Source organism: Procambarus clarkii, chromosome 13 (genome assembly GCF_040958095.1).
Source record: "Procambarus clarkii isolate CNS0578487 chromosome 13, FALCON_Pclarkii_2.0, whole genome shotgun sequence".
In the NCBI taxonomy this organism is placed as follows: Eukaryota; Metazoa; Arthropoda; class Malacostraca; order Decapoda; family Cambaridae; genus Procambarus; species Procambarus clarkii.
In genome coordinates, this window is record NC_091162.1 from 31,057,642 (window position 1) to 31,070,485 (window position 12,844).

Genomic DNA, 12,844 nt, shown 5'->3' on the forward strand with positions numbered 1-12,844 from the left:
TTCTTATGGGGAAATTTGCTTCAGTTTATGAATATTTGGCTTACGAGCCGTATCTGGGAACGAATTAAATTTGTAAGCTGAGGTACTGCTGTATGGTAAAATATTAAAGAAATTGTTCATGACTGGTGAGAAAATTAGAATGTGCAGTGATTGTATGGAGCCCATATCTCAAGAAGCACATTAGCAAACTGGAAAAGGTGCAAAGGTATGCCACTAAATGGCTTTTGAAACATAGCACAAGAGCTATGATGAGAGGCTAGAGGTGTTGAATAAATCAGAGCTAGACAACAGAAGAAAAAAATTCAGTATGATCACTACATAAAAAATAGTAACAGGAATTGACAAAGAGGAATTCTGGAAACCTGCAACTTGAAGAATAAGAGGTCATAGATTCAAGCTAAGGACATAAAGATGCCAAAATATATTAGAAAGTTTGCTCTTGCAAACAGAATGGCAGGTAGTTGGAAAAAGTTAAATGAGAAGGCAGTTGATGCCAAAACTGTCAGTATTTTCAAAGCTCTCATCCTGAAACTTCACTTAGGTATTTACATATATTCTTCTTTCTACCTCCTTTATGTTACAAATATTTGGCCCTTCAACTGTTTACATACTGTAATTTTGCTTGACTGCTTTATGATATTCATGAATGCATAACAGATTATTTCACTCTTTAAGTTGTTTTGTATTGACAATTTTTGTATAAATTAACTCATTTCTTTATTGCTCAATCAGACAGAGGAGGAGAAGAAGCGTAATCTGCCGATTGTGATGCCACAATTTGACCGCACCACATGCTCTATCCCCAAGTCTCAAATTGGCTTCATTGACTTCTTCATCAATGACATGTTTGATGCATGGGATGGTGAGATATATCGATAATGTTTTATATAGGTATAGTAGGATACAAGATATCCTAGACCAGGAAGCCTGGTCGAGGACCGGGCCACGGGGATGCTAAGCCCCGATATCAACTCAAGGTACATTAATAACTCATTTTATATAGAGGACATCCATAATAATAATAATAAATTTATTTACAAGAAGGTACAATGGGTTTGTGAGATTATATAAGATTGGTATTTTTATATTCTTGCAAAGCCACTAACACACAGTGTTTTGGACAGACATGTCCAGAACATGTTTAATGATATGTTTTATGTAGGGATTAGTGTGATAAATCAATGACATGTTTTATGTAAGGGTTAGAGTGATACATCAATGACATGTTTTATGTAGGGGTTAGAGTGATACATCAATGGCATGTTTTATGTAGGGGTTAGAGTGATACATCAATGGCATGTTTTATGTAGGGGTTAGACTGATACATCAATGACATGTTTTATGTAGGGATTAGAGCGATACATCAATGACATGTTTTATGTACGGGTTAGAGCAATACATCAATGACATGTTTTATGTACAAGTTAGAGCAATACATCAATGACATGTTGTATGTAGGAGTTAGTGAGATACTGTACATCAAGACTGGCCTCAGGCCGGGCTCGAGGAGTAGAACTCTCAGAACCCTCTCCAGGTATACATCAATGACATGTTTGAGGCAGGAGAGGGTGGGGTACACCAATGACATGTACCCCACCCTCTCCTGCCTCAAACACCAATGACATGTTTGGGGCAGGGGAGGGTGGAGGTACTCCAGTTACATGTTTGAGACAGGAGAGGGTAGGGTACATCAATGACATGTTTGAAGCAGGAGAGGGTGAGATTCATCAATTGAATAAGATTGATCAACATCAGTAGAAGTGTAAATTTTTAGTAGATTTACCTTTATCTTATGTTTGTCTGATGTACACAAAATATATTTAGTAAAAGAATGAAGACAAAACAATTGAACAAGGCTTTAATGACATGACAAAAATAGCATAAACTATAATGCATAAAAGGAGAGCAGTTGAGCAAGATGATGAGTGAGGTGCTAACATGTAAAATATATGGCAATTTATAAATTTTATATTGATTCATAATGTCAAGGACATCAAATGTGCTAGTTAGGTTTATCAAGGTCCCCTAGGGCCTACGTCAATAGTTAACCTTACCCAGAATGCAACCCACAACAGTTGTCAAACTCTGAGTTACTTATTTACTGCTTGCTGAAGAGACATCAGGTGCAAAGACAAGTGCTCAACTGTCTCATCCAACAAGAGACTCAGACCTGGTACTGTTTAGTTATGAGCTGCTTGTTTTGAACATTGTGCTGTTTTATTTACACACTTACAGTTCTTTAGTTCAAACTATAAAGTGTGTATTATATATGCATGTACTCTGTAAGAAACACTTTTATTAGACTTTAGACTTGTGACTAAGCTAAAGTTTTAATGTCTGAATTTAAATACTTTCTTGCTTTTGATAATAAATACCCTTGCAAGACTACATACAGATCCGGTAAAAATGTAAACTTTTCCTTGCAGCATTAGCAGATGTTCCTGAGCTGATGGGCCATCTTAGACGGAACTATCAATACTGGAAGGAACAGCAGGAAGCTGCAAATGGTAATACAGCCTCCAACAACCAACCTCTCAGTAAGGCTGAAGATGAACGCGAGGTTGATGAACAAAATGGTGCAATTACTTGTAAAAATATTAATCAAGATGAAAAAGCAAGCTAGTGATACGTGATATGTAGAATATCTCGGTCAATGAATACAAACTCTTTTTCATGACGTGATCAATGTATGAAAGGGGTAGCCTAAGTACCCTCAAGGTAACCTCGAGGGTATGACCCAAAGCATCCAGACTGGTAGATATATTCAGTTTGTAATTATTTTATTATGAAAATTTTTAATATAGTGAGGGCTATTTCCCTCTGCCCCAAATCTGAATCTTGAGTTTTTGGGGGTTATTACATTGTAGTAAAAAGCTAATCAAGAATACAGTACTATGCATTTTCTCAGAAAAAAGCACTAAAGTTGTTATAACTCAAGTTAGTAGACAAACTCAAGTGTAATTCAGATTTGTCGGCATCTGTCACATTTTCCAGGTCTCTTGCCTTGGAGGTCAACTTTCTTTTGTCTTGCTTGCTGTCTCTTTTAGTTCTCTCTTTTAACTTCATAAATGTTTGAAAATTCAGTTTTTTTTAAATGAACTGCATTTACTAGTGTACATTATGCTGATGATTCACCTCATACCTAGCATGCTACTGATCATAGCCTTGACCTACTGATCAATCCTTGGCTTACTGATCATCCTAGGTTTATCATCACTATCCTGGCCACGTAATCATGATTGTGGATTCGTGGTCATATTCCTTGGTTGGCATGGTCTTCAGAGTTGAAGATTCTTGAAGATTCTTGCTTGACTTAGCAAGAGTCACGAGCTCTGAGGACTATGCTAAGTAGTCATCATCTTACATTAATGATCATGATTCTGGCCTGGTTAACATGTTGCTGGGCAAGTGATCATGATCACAAAATGATCATGATCACAATTCACAAAGCTGGACAAGTGATCATTACAGTTGCAAGCTTATGATGCTAAATTTATAATAGTAATTACCATCCTGGCCTATGATCACAATTTGAGGCTAGCATTACCCTCGAGGCCTTTATCCATCATGTTATGGTAATCAACTAATGTATCCAGTTGTTGACTCGTATCCTCTATTATCTTGGTACTGGAGACCCATGCTTGTGTATACTATCACTTGATACCATGATTACATTTTGTTGAGCAAAATATCATGGATCATTCCAGCCAAGGTTCTTCTAGTCAAATTAAATCTATTGCTTTGCTAGAGTGTGTTTGGGATGGAGAGTCAGAAAAGTTTTCATTAGTTGGTGTCATAAATTCTGTGCAGCTAGTCTAGTGGTAAGTATATTTTGCCAAGAGATATTATCTGCCATTGGTGCAGGATATTATGTAATGCTCAGCCTATAGTAGAATATTCATACTCTTGTCAGTGTTACCATTAACTCTCCCTTGGTATTCTTCAGAGATTTAATTTTACATATTAACTGTGGAGTTCATAGCTGACCTTAAACCAGCAATATATTACATATGGGAGTAGTTAACAAAAAGTGAGACATGTATATAAAAATGTCAAAATACGTAATCTATTTTTTAAAGAAAAAAAGATATTAAGTACTAGAAGCATAGAATGATAGCGTGAGTGCCAGATGAGTGGGAGCTGGTCAGCAGAACTCCACCAGTGTTCCCTCAGCCACAAATGATAACACAGAGCTTTAGAGTAGTGCACATGGGTGATGCCCTATAGGAAGTCTACCTGTATTGTTAAAGAGATTTGTAAGTTTAAAAGTGTCTCGTGTACCTGAATGAAAACAATTAGCATACATGTGTTGCATATAGTTACATGGATGGTGATATTTTCATAATGGTCAACAGCATAAAGAGAACAAATGTTGACTTACCAGATTATAAGTTATTACACTGAGACACATGGTATAATATATATATATATGTGCCCTTGTTGTAGTGGAATTAACATTTATATCTTGGTAATATTTTGCCTGTTTTTACCTGTCTGATGTTGACAAAATACAAATTTACAACTGCTCCAACAAACCAAATTAGTCTTAAATATTTTGGACCAGTAAGGCTCAATTTTGTGTGTTATTTAAAAGCTGAACCTTACCGGAAGAAAGGCCTTAGGCATTAAATTGTTAGTTGAAAATAGTGTGTTTGGAGTCTGAGTGTAGCTTTGGTGTTGTTTATCTAGATGCCTAACTTGGCAAGACATGCAGGTGTTGAGTTAGGATGAAATAACATTACAAGTTGTGTTTGATTTTTTGCATTATGGTAAGAAGTGTTACATCAGTGTAACAGCACATAGAGCTTTACCCGATCAAGCAGAATTTACATGTTTCCATATCCTAACTTTGGAAACAATTTTGTTATTTTGGTCAAGGGTCAACACAACCTCCTTTACTCAACACCTTCATCCATTTGCAAAGTTAATCAGTGTTCAAAGCAGCACTTTATATAAAGTATCAGATCAGAGGCTATTTAAGTCTTAATTTTTTAATATATATATAAGAGGTTCAAGAAGAATTTTTATAAATAATATTGGTTCATATACACAGATACATATATCTTCTTATATTTTGTAATACATAAGGATTTCCCATTGTTAGTGCTTGCTGTCATAGGTTAGGTGGGAGGGAACTTGTGTGACGTGCATGCATGCAAGATGATGAGTCTTTGTCAGTTTACAGAGAAATATGGAGGTTTTCTGGGGGGAGCCCCATCGGCTCCCCGGAGCTATCCCAGGCTGATATGCTAATGTCAGACTTTGGCATCAGTCATGTGTATGGAGTTCTTAGGCCTACCGGGAACCATGGCCAGAACCGGGCCCCCTCAGAGAGGCAAGGGGAGCAATGGCCTATAGAAGCCCCCGTGTGGTTGGAAGCATTCTATGTCTGCCATCGACCGGAACAGGCACCCAGAAAGGTAAGCGCCTTAAAACAAACCCCTATTCTGGTTAAAATTGCTACCAAAAGCCGAACTAGTGGATAGAACTCCCCAACCGAAAACAAGTAAACTAGTGTGACGTCACACCGCCGCGCCGCTGTCTGCGCAGCTCCCCCCTCCCAGGGAGGGGGAAGGGGGAGCCCCAGACTCTCCATGCCGGCTACTCACACCTCAGTTCTTGAGGCTGATGCTATAGGCAATGGTCATGTGCTCTGGCTCCGGTGTCGCTACTGCACTGTGCTTTGCGTGTGGTGTTGGTTTTGAGGGTGCGAGAGCCAGGAGTTATCTTCAGTACTCGGGCTTCATGCGCCTAGGGCTGCCTTCACTAGGTGCCCTGTAAGTACTGCCCTTGGGGTTTGGGGCCACCTTCCACATGCTCCTCGGGGTCTGCCTCTGCTGGTCCGTTTTGCCTTTTGGTTTTTCGGCCGCCTGTTGGGCTCTTGGGTGCTCTGTTCTCCCTTGTTACCGGCAGGTAAGAGGCAGTTTGCACTGGTAGGGGCGCAGGGTGCTGCACAGCTTGTATTCCCGACATCGCGGCCGGCTCTGTTCCTTGGGGTTCGCTGTCCTCTTGCGGGGTTTTGTTTTTCTTTTTGTTTTTGCCTGGTGGGAGGGTTCTGTCATTTTCTTAAGTTTGTTTTTGCCCTTCCACTGTTCTCCTCGGTGGCGCCCCCTGCTAGGTCCCCATGAGTGTACACGTCCCTGGGGTTCAGCTATAGAAGTTTGCTTGGTAGTTTTGGGCGCCGGTTTGCAGCACCCTGCCTGGGACTACCTGAGCGCGAGTCCTCTTAACGTAAATGCTCAGGACCCTAGGAATCCTCTAGGGGGCGTGTGGGTCCGATGGATGTGACCCCGGAGTCCCCACTCGCTGTGTGTGAGTTTGAGGGTTGCTCGGTGCCCTTGTCTCAGGGTGACCCTCATTGTTTTTGCCTCTGCCATGCTGCCTGTTGGGTCGGTGATACTTTCGACCCTGAGTCCTGTGAGTGTTGCTGCTTGCTTGTGACTCAATTTACCCAATCCTCTGATGATTCTATTCGGGTACAGACGGCGCGTGCGTTGCAGTCTAGGTTTTGTCTGTTGCAACGTGCTCGGTTGGTTGCTCACCCGGATGCCCCGGGGCTGCCCCGCTTTGCTTTTCGAGACCCGGACTTGGGGGTGGAGGTCGCTTCGATCCTGGTTCAATCCGCATCGCCTCATCCTTCCCCTTCTGCTCATTGTGGCCCCTTCGGTCCAGGATTGTTTTTCCAAGGCACTTTTCTTGTTGGCTTTGGCCTCTGGGGGTCGGGTAGGGAAGCTTCATGTTCTCCGGCGCAGGGGTTTCTGCTCTTTTGGTTGTGGTGATTGTTTTATTCGTTTGCAGCCGTCTCCTTCTTTTCTGGCGAAGAATGCTGCGTTCCGGAGGGGTCCATGGGTGGTTGATGCTTGGTTGGTCAGGCCGGGGGTGCATCATGTTTTGTGTCCGGTTGCGGCGCTTCGCCGTTATTTGCGTGCCACGGCTTCTGTGTCCGGGGACGCGCTGTGGGTTGATCCGGTTTCCCTTCTTCCCTGTTCGCGGGTTCGGGTCTCCCAGGTCGTCCGCAGGGTTATTAAGTCCAGCCAGCCTGCGGTCTATCCCCGTGCCCATGACGTTCGTAAGTTCGCGGCTCTTGCTGCCGTCTTTGGGAATATGTCTTGGTCTGATATTCGGGCGCTGGGATTTTGGCGGTCGAACAGGGTCCTGGCTGCTCGTTACCTTGTGAATGTCCCTGGGCCCCGTCAGGTCTGTGTTGCTTTGGGTCGGCGGTTGCAGCCAGTTGTCTCGGCTTCAAGTTGAGGAGTGAGCGACGACCGCCTCCCGGGTAAGTCCCTCTTTTTTCTGTCTGTGGGTAGTTAGCTCCGGGGAGCCGACGGGGCTCCCCCCAGAAAACCAGCGTTGAATGTAATGAAACGGCATTTTCTGGGTGAGTCCCGGAGGCTCCCCGGCATCCCTCCCTCCCTCCGGTCGGCATTTTTTCACCTTTTTGACATCCAGCCTCAACAACTGAGGTGTGGGTAGCCGGCGTGGAGGGTCTGGGGCTCCCTCTTCCCCCTCCCCCCCTCCCGGGGAGGGGGGAGCTGTGCAGACAGCGGCGCGGTGGTGTGTGACGTCACACTAGTTTGCTTGTTTTCGGTTGGGGAGTTCTATCCACTAGTTCGGTTTTTGGTAGCAATTTTAACCAGAATAGGGGTTTGTTTTGAGGTGCTTACCTTTCTGGGTGCCTGTTCCGGTCGATGGCAGACATAGAATGCTTCCATCCACACGGGGGCTTCTATAGGCCATTGCTCCCCTTGCCTCTCTGAGGGGGCCCGGTTCTGGCTGTGGTCCCCGGTAGGCCTAAGAACTCCATACACATGACTGATGCCAAAGTCTGACATTAGCATATCAGCCTGGGATAGCTCCGGGGAGCCTCCGGGACTCACCCAGAAAATGGCGTTTCATTACATTCAGCGCTGGTTTTATAAGCATTGTTCACCAAGGATTTGAACAATCCTTCCACTATATTGGTACACTCAAGATAAAATTTGTTTTAATACTAAAAGATTATTAAACATTAATGAAGCATCTTTTATAGGGAACTGCCCATTGTTATTTGCTGACTCTAATAGGTTATCACAGTATCATTTGAATTTACTGCTTGTTTGATTACTTTATAAATTTGTCATAATAAACATATTTTACACATTAGAAATGTGGCTGCCCACACTCTAGGAATTTCACTGTAACAGTATGACTGTGTATACATGTGTGTGTATGTGAAGCACAAGGCTGGACCATGTGTGGGTTCCCTCCTGTCGTTAGCCTCCTCAGTCACCTGCCGACACACATGCACTTCTCGTATATCACATTATGTTGGAATATTATATTATATACAAAAAAAAATTTAGTTGAGAGCTTTCCTTTATGTGCCAGATACACAGAATGTTGTTATAGACAAAAATCATCATAAGGATAATTTTTTTGCAAATTAACAAATATTTTTAGAAATTTTAAGCAAACCCATTTTTTTTATTATATTTATAGCCATCTCCCACCATTGATGTCATAATTTATAGAGAGTTCTGTGTTGTGATTTTCATAATGATATATCTTTTTCCTGACTTTGAGTGACATTATACAAGAGCAATACTCTAATAACAGCTCAAGAGTAGGAGAGGTCCTCAAACACGTGCCAGGCCTCCTCACATAACCCAAGAGTAAAAACATTATTTATACAATTTTCACACACTAAGGGTTGTAAAAACAAAACATATTGCAGTACCTCAAGTACCATACTTTCCAAATATGTGAAAGTGATATTTGGATAAAAAAATTAACTTTTCTGTCAAGATATATATTTCCACATTTGGGTGATATTCATCCTTCTGTAAAATAGTAAAACAACACTGCCTGTTTGAGTACAGTAATTTGTTTGATACCAACAAATATTAACTTATAATTAATTTACTTATTGCATTTAAACAAGTTTCTAAAAAAGAGAAACATTGATTGTAGCTTTTTCATGGCTATATGGAATATGTAATACTATTAATTGGAATAAAAACAAATTACTGACCTTTTCTGAAACATTAAATATTATTGTTATTACTCAGATTAAACTGTCACAGAATTTTCAATGCTTTTGTAAACATGTTAGAAACAGAATGTCAATACATTTGAATGTAGAAAATAATGGCAATGGAATCTGGTGTCTGGTATAGCAGCCATATATATAGAACAGTTGCTCAGTGCTTAACTATGAATACAAATATATATTAAGCTTAGAGTTACATTAAAAAGTTAACTGTAATACATATGGGTAATTGGACATATAGAACAAAAATGATACAATAAGTTTAAATAAAATAAAGTTATTAGAAAATTAGCTACTTCATAGCATTAATATGGTATTTGAAAAATGAAGAGTAAGTTCCTACTGATATCAACATTCTTGTGAGAATATTAGTCATTGACGTCCACTGTGAGGTGTGAAATTGGAAGTCCATTTCAACTGTATTCATAGAGGGAGAGCACTTTGGGTTCAGTAACAAAGGGTGGATGTGTATACCATACATGTAGCCCACTGCCAAGCCTGCCTAGCCCTAACATCAAAGATGTCTCAGGATTTGTAAATACATAGCATTACCTGACCACTTGATTGCAATTTAAATAAATGATATTATTCCTGGACACAGCCTTGGCCACATCATAACAATGCTCAGTAGCTCTTTTTACCCGCATTCACTTTTCTTAAGCCATTTCTCCCTACTTAAAAGTACTAATCTTAAAATTAACAAGGTTAATTTCCAAGCTTTTTGAAATGTTGAGAATACTAAGAGGCCAAATATGATGTAAAATTCCTTGAGAAATGTTTTATGCATTTCTTCTTATCTTTAATAATTTGAAGGTATTTGAAACATCTGGAGAAGATTGTGCATAAGACTTCCAAGAAGGGACATTCCCAGAGAGATCAAGTGCCAAAAGTTAGAGAAGAATCATAGCAATTTGTAACATTTTGTTTTATCTCATTTTATATTTTTACATAAATAGAAAAACATTTGAAAATGCTGTTACATGGGGATTTATAAATTTATAAAAAAAAGAATCACTTTAATGTACATTATATTAAATGCAGTGCCATAATAACTGGTGTGGTATGAAGGCTCATGTTGATTGCCATTGTTACTCTTATCATTGACAAATTATTCCTTTCTCCTGCTTTGACATTTAAATGTTTTTTTTAACACTGATTATTTCTAACTCAGGACCTCATCAAGATTACTTCTCAGTGCACTGATTAACACAATTTTGAGATAAAAATAAAATCTACAAGAAACAACCACCCTATTTATAGTAGCAAAGATTTTGTCACCAATGTCTACAGCAGAAAGTAACTTCAACACATTTTGATAACATGTGTGTTCAAAAAAATTCAAAATTCAAATGTTTATTCAGGTAAAGTATATACATACAAGGAGTGATACAAATATTGATGAATTCATAGATAGAGCTAGTAATTCAATGCCTAAAGCCACTATTTCCCCCCACTCCCCGTTCAGCTCGCTGATACCGTGAGGGGGGCTTAGTGGGCGGCTGCCGGAGTGTGATGCTCCTTGGGACAGTCCTCTGTCCTTTTGTAGCCTTGTGCTCCTGCTGCTGTCCTCTCAAATTGTGCTGAACTACTTTTCCTTTTCCTTCTGTTTCGTTTTTCTCCCCCTCTTCACCTATCTGCTTGTCGTTTCCTGTTGACCTTTTACTTGTTTTTGGTTATTCCTTTGGACTTCTTCTATTTTGACGCCCGGGTGCTTGAGGAGGCATACTCTTGCACCCGTAGAACTGTAGTACCCAACATCGAGAGCGAGGGGAACCTTTTATTGTCAATCCCCCTTTTGTCACTGAACCCGATCTCGATGGACTGACGGTTCTTAAGGTAGCGTTTGTGGGGCGTATACTCACGACGCACCCCTAGGAGGCCCCAGCATGATCAGCGATAGCTTCTTGTTGGATGTCCTGCCTCTAATTGTGGCTCCATGGTGGGTGTGGGGGCACATTCGTGAATGAATGTTTCTTTTTTGTACCTATGTTGTGTTCTGTTCCTCCTTTACCTTCTCAGGCTCGTGGGGTGGGCGACCACGCCCCTGAGTCAGTCCGTGTTGGAAGACCAGGCTCTGTAGCCTCCGATGTATTAGGCCCCGACCTTGCTCCTTCTTTGGCCTCTCTGACTACTCCCCTCGGCTCCCCTCCCTCCTCTGTGGTTGGGTCGAGCCACAAGCCCCCAGTGGTGACTACCTAGTCCCCTGGTGCGGCGCAATCTCTAGTTGTAACTACTGTGCCTTTTAACCCCTCTCTCTCTGGGGGTTCTCAATGCCGTCCTCGACACGGCCGCACTCGCTCGATTCCTTCCCGTTCTGATGCCTATCAAGCCTTGTTTGGTCCCTCTTCGTGGGACAAATACTTTGATCTCCTCCCTCTTGATTCTGCGCCTCCTGATGATTTCTCCCTCCATCGACATCTTGTTGATTCCGTGGATGCCTCTGTTACCTTCAACCCCACTCGTCTCAGTACACGTGTCGTTGCTGCTCCTTCTCAAGATGCAGCTTCCCGCTAGCCTGCCTTGGCGAGACCCCTGTTCGGGTCACAAAGGATGCTCAGTTGAATGCCAGTGTTGGCACTATTCTCCTCCCGCCCCATGTTGTGACCGGTGTTCGGAATCTGCAGGACTGCCACGATGATATTAAGCATATCCTCGATGCCCAGGGCCATTCTGTTCTCCGGGTGAACACGTTTACTCGTCCTCCTCGTGTTCATCGCCGTCAACCCCTTCAGGTTGTGAAGATTACCTTTGATGGTAGGACCCTTCCACCCGCTGTCATTCTTGCTGGTGCCAGGTGCTCTGTCCAGGAGTACATTCCTTCTCCTAGGCTCTGTAACAAGTGCTGGAGGTTTGGGTATGGTGCCCTCCGCTGCTCTGGGACTCTCTCCCTCTGTCCTTTGTGTGGGGGCGAAGGTCACTCTAAGTCGGAGTGCACTTCTCCCCAGGCTCGCTGCCTCAACTGTGGTGAGGCCCATCCTACCTTCTCCCATGTGTGTATCCATTACAAGCTTGAGGCAGCAGTCCTCAACTTGAAGCACCGGGAGCGTTTATCTTTTCCTGAGGTGAGGCGCCAGGTTCGCCGGCACCAGCCTTATGCTAACGTCTCTTCAAATCAAATCAAATGTCTATTTAGGTAAGGTACATACATACAAGTGATTTTACAAAGAGTGATGGATTTATAGATACAGCTAGTACATACAATGCCTAAAGCCACTATTACGCAAAGCGTTTCGGGCATGAAAAACTTAAATGACTGAAGCTTAATACTAATTGAGCATAAAGAATAAAATGAGTTGAGAACAAATAAAAAAAAAAGAGATAAAAAATGGGGGAACATGGCTGAAAAAGTAGCACAAATACAATTAGGTCGACAAACAATGCCATTTAAAAAAAAAACAGACATTGGTTGACAATAGAGGGGTAAGGTAGGTTACAGGGAATTTATTAGGTATAGCTTCGTTTTTATCTTAAACTGGTTGAGAGAGGTACAGTCTTTAACATGGTTGGGAAGGTCATTCCACATTCTGGGTCCCTTGATTTGTATAGCATTTCTAGTTTGATTAAGGCGTACTCTAGGAATATCAAAACTGTATTTATTTCTGGTGTGGTGCTCATGGGTTCTGTTACAACCTTCTATGAAGCTTTTGAGGTCAGGATTGGCATTACAGTTCAGCGTTTTATATATGTATAATACACATGAGAGAATGTGTAGTGACTTAATATCTAACATATTCAGAGTAGGGGTACCGAGTGATGTCTGGGGCCAGAGTTGGATATTGTCCTAATATCAGCTTTGTGTTGAGTAATTAGAGGACG

The 12,844-nt window shown here is 41.7% G+C and overlaps 1 protein-coding gene across 8 annotated transcripts in view; it reads left to right on the forward strand.

Annotated features, from left to right (window-relative positions):
* Window positions 1–5,287, forward strand: part of LOC123757285 (high affinity cAMP-specific and IBMX-insensitive 3',5'-cyclic phosphodiesterase 8B) — a 787,483-nt gene extending 782,196 nt beyond the window's left edge. For all 8 annotated transcript variants that reach the window (XM_069323837.1, XM_069323836.1, XM_069323839.1 and 5 more), the window contains 2 exons: window positions 733–862; window positions 2,427–5,287. In XM_069323837.1, coding sequence (XP_069179938.1) covers window positions 733–862; window positions 2,427–2,623 — 327 coding nt within the window. In that variant the 3' untranslated portion in view covers window positions 2,624–5,287. The remainder of the gene's footprint in view (window positions 1–732; window positions 863–2,426) is intronic.
* The last annotated feature ends 7,557 nt before the right edge of the window (window positions 5,288–12,844 follow it).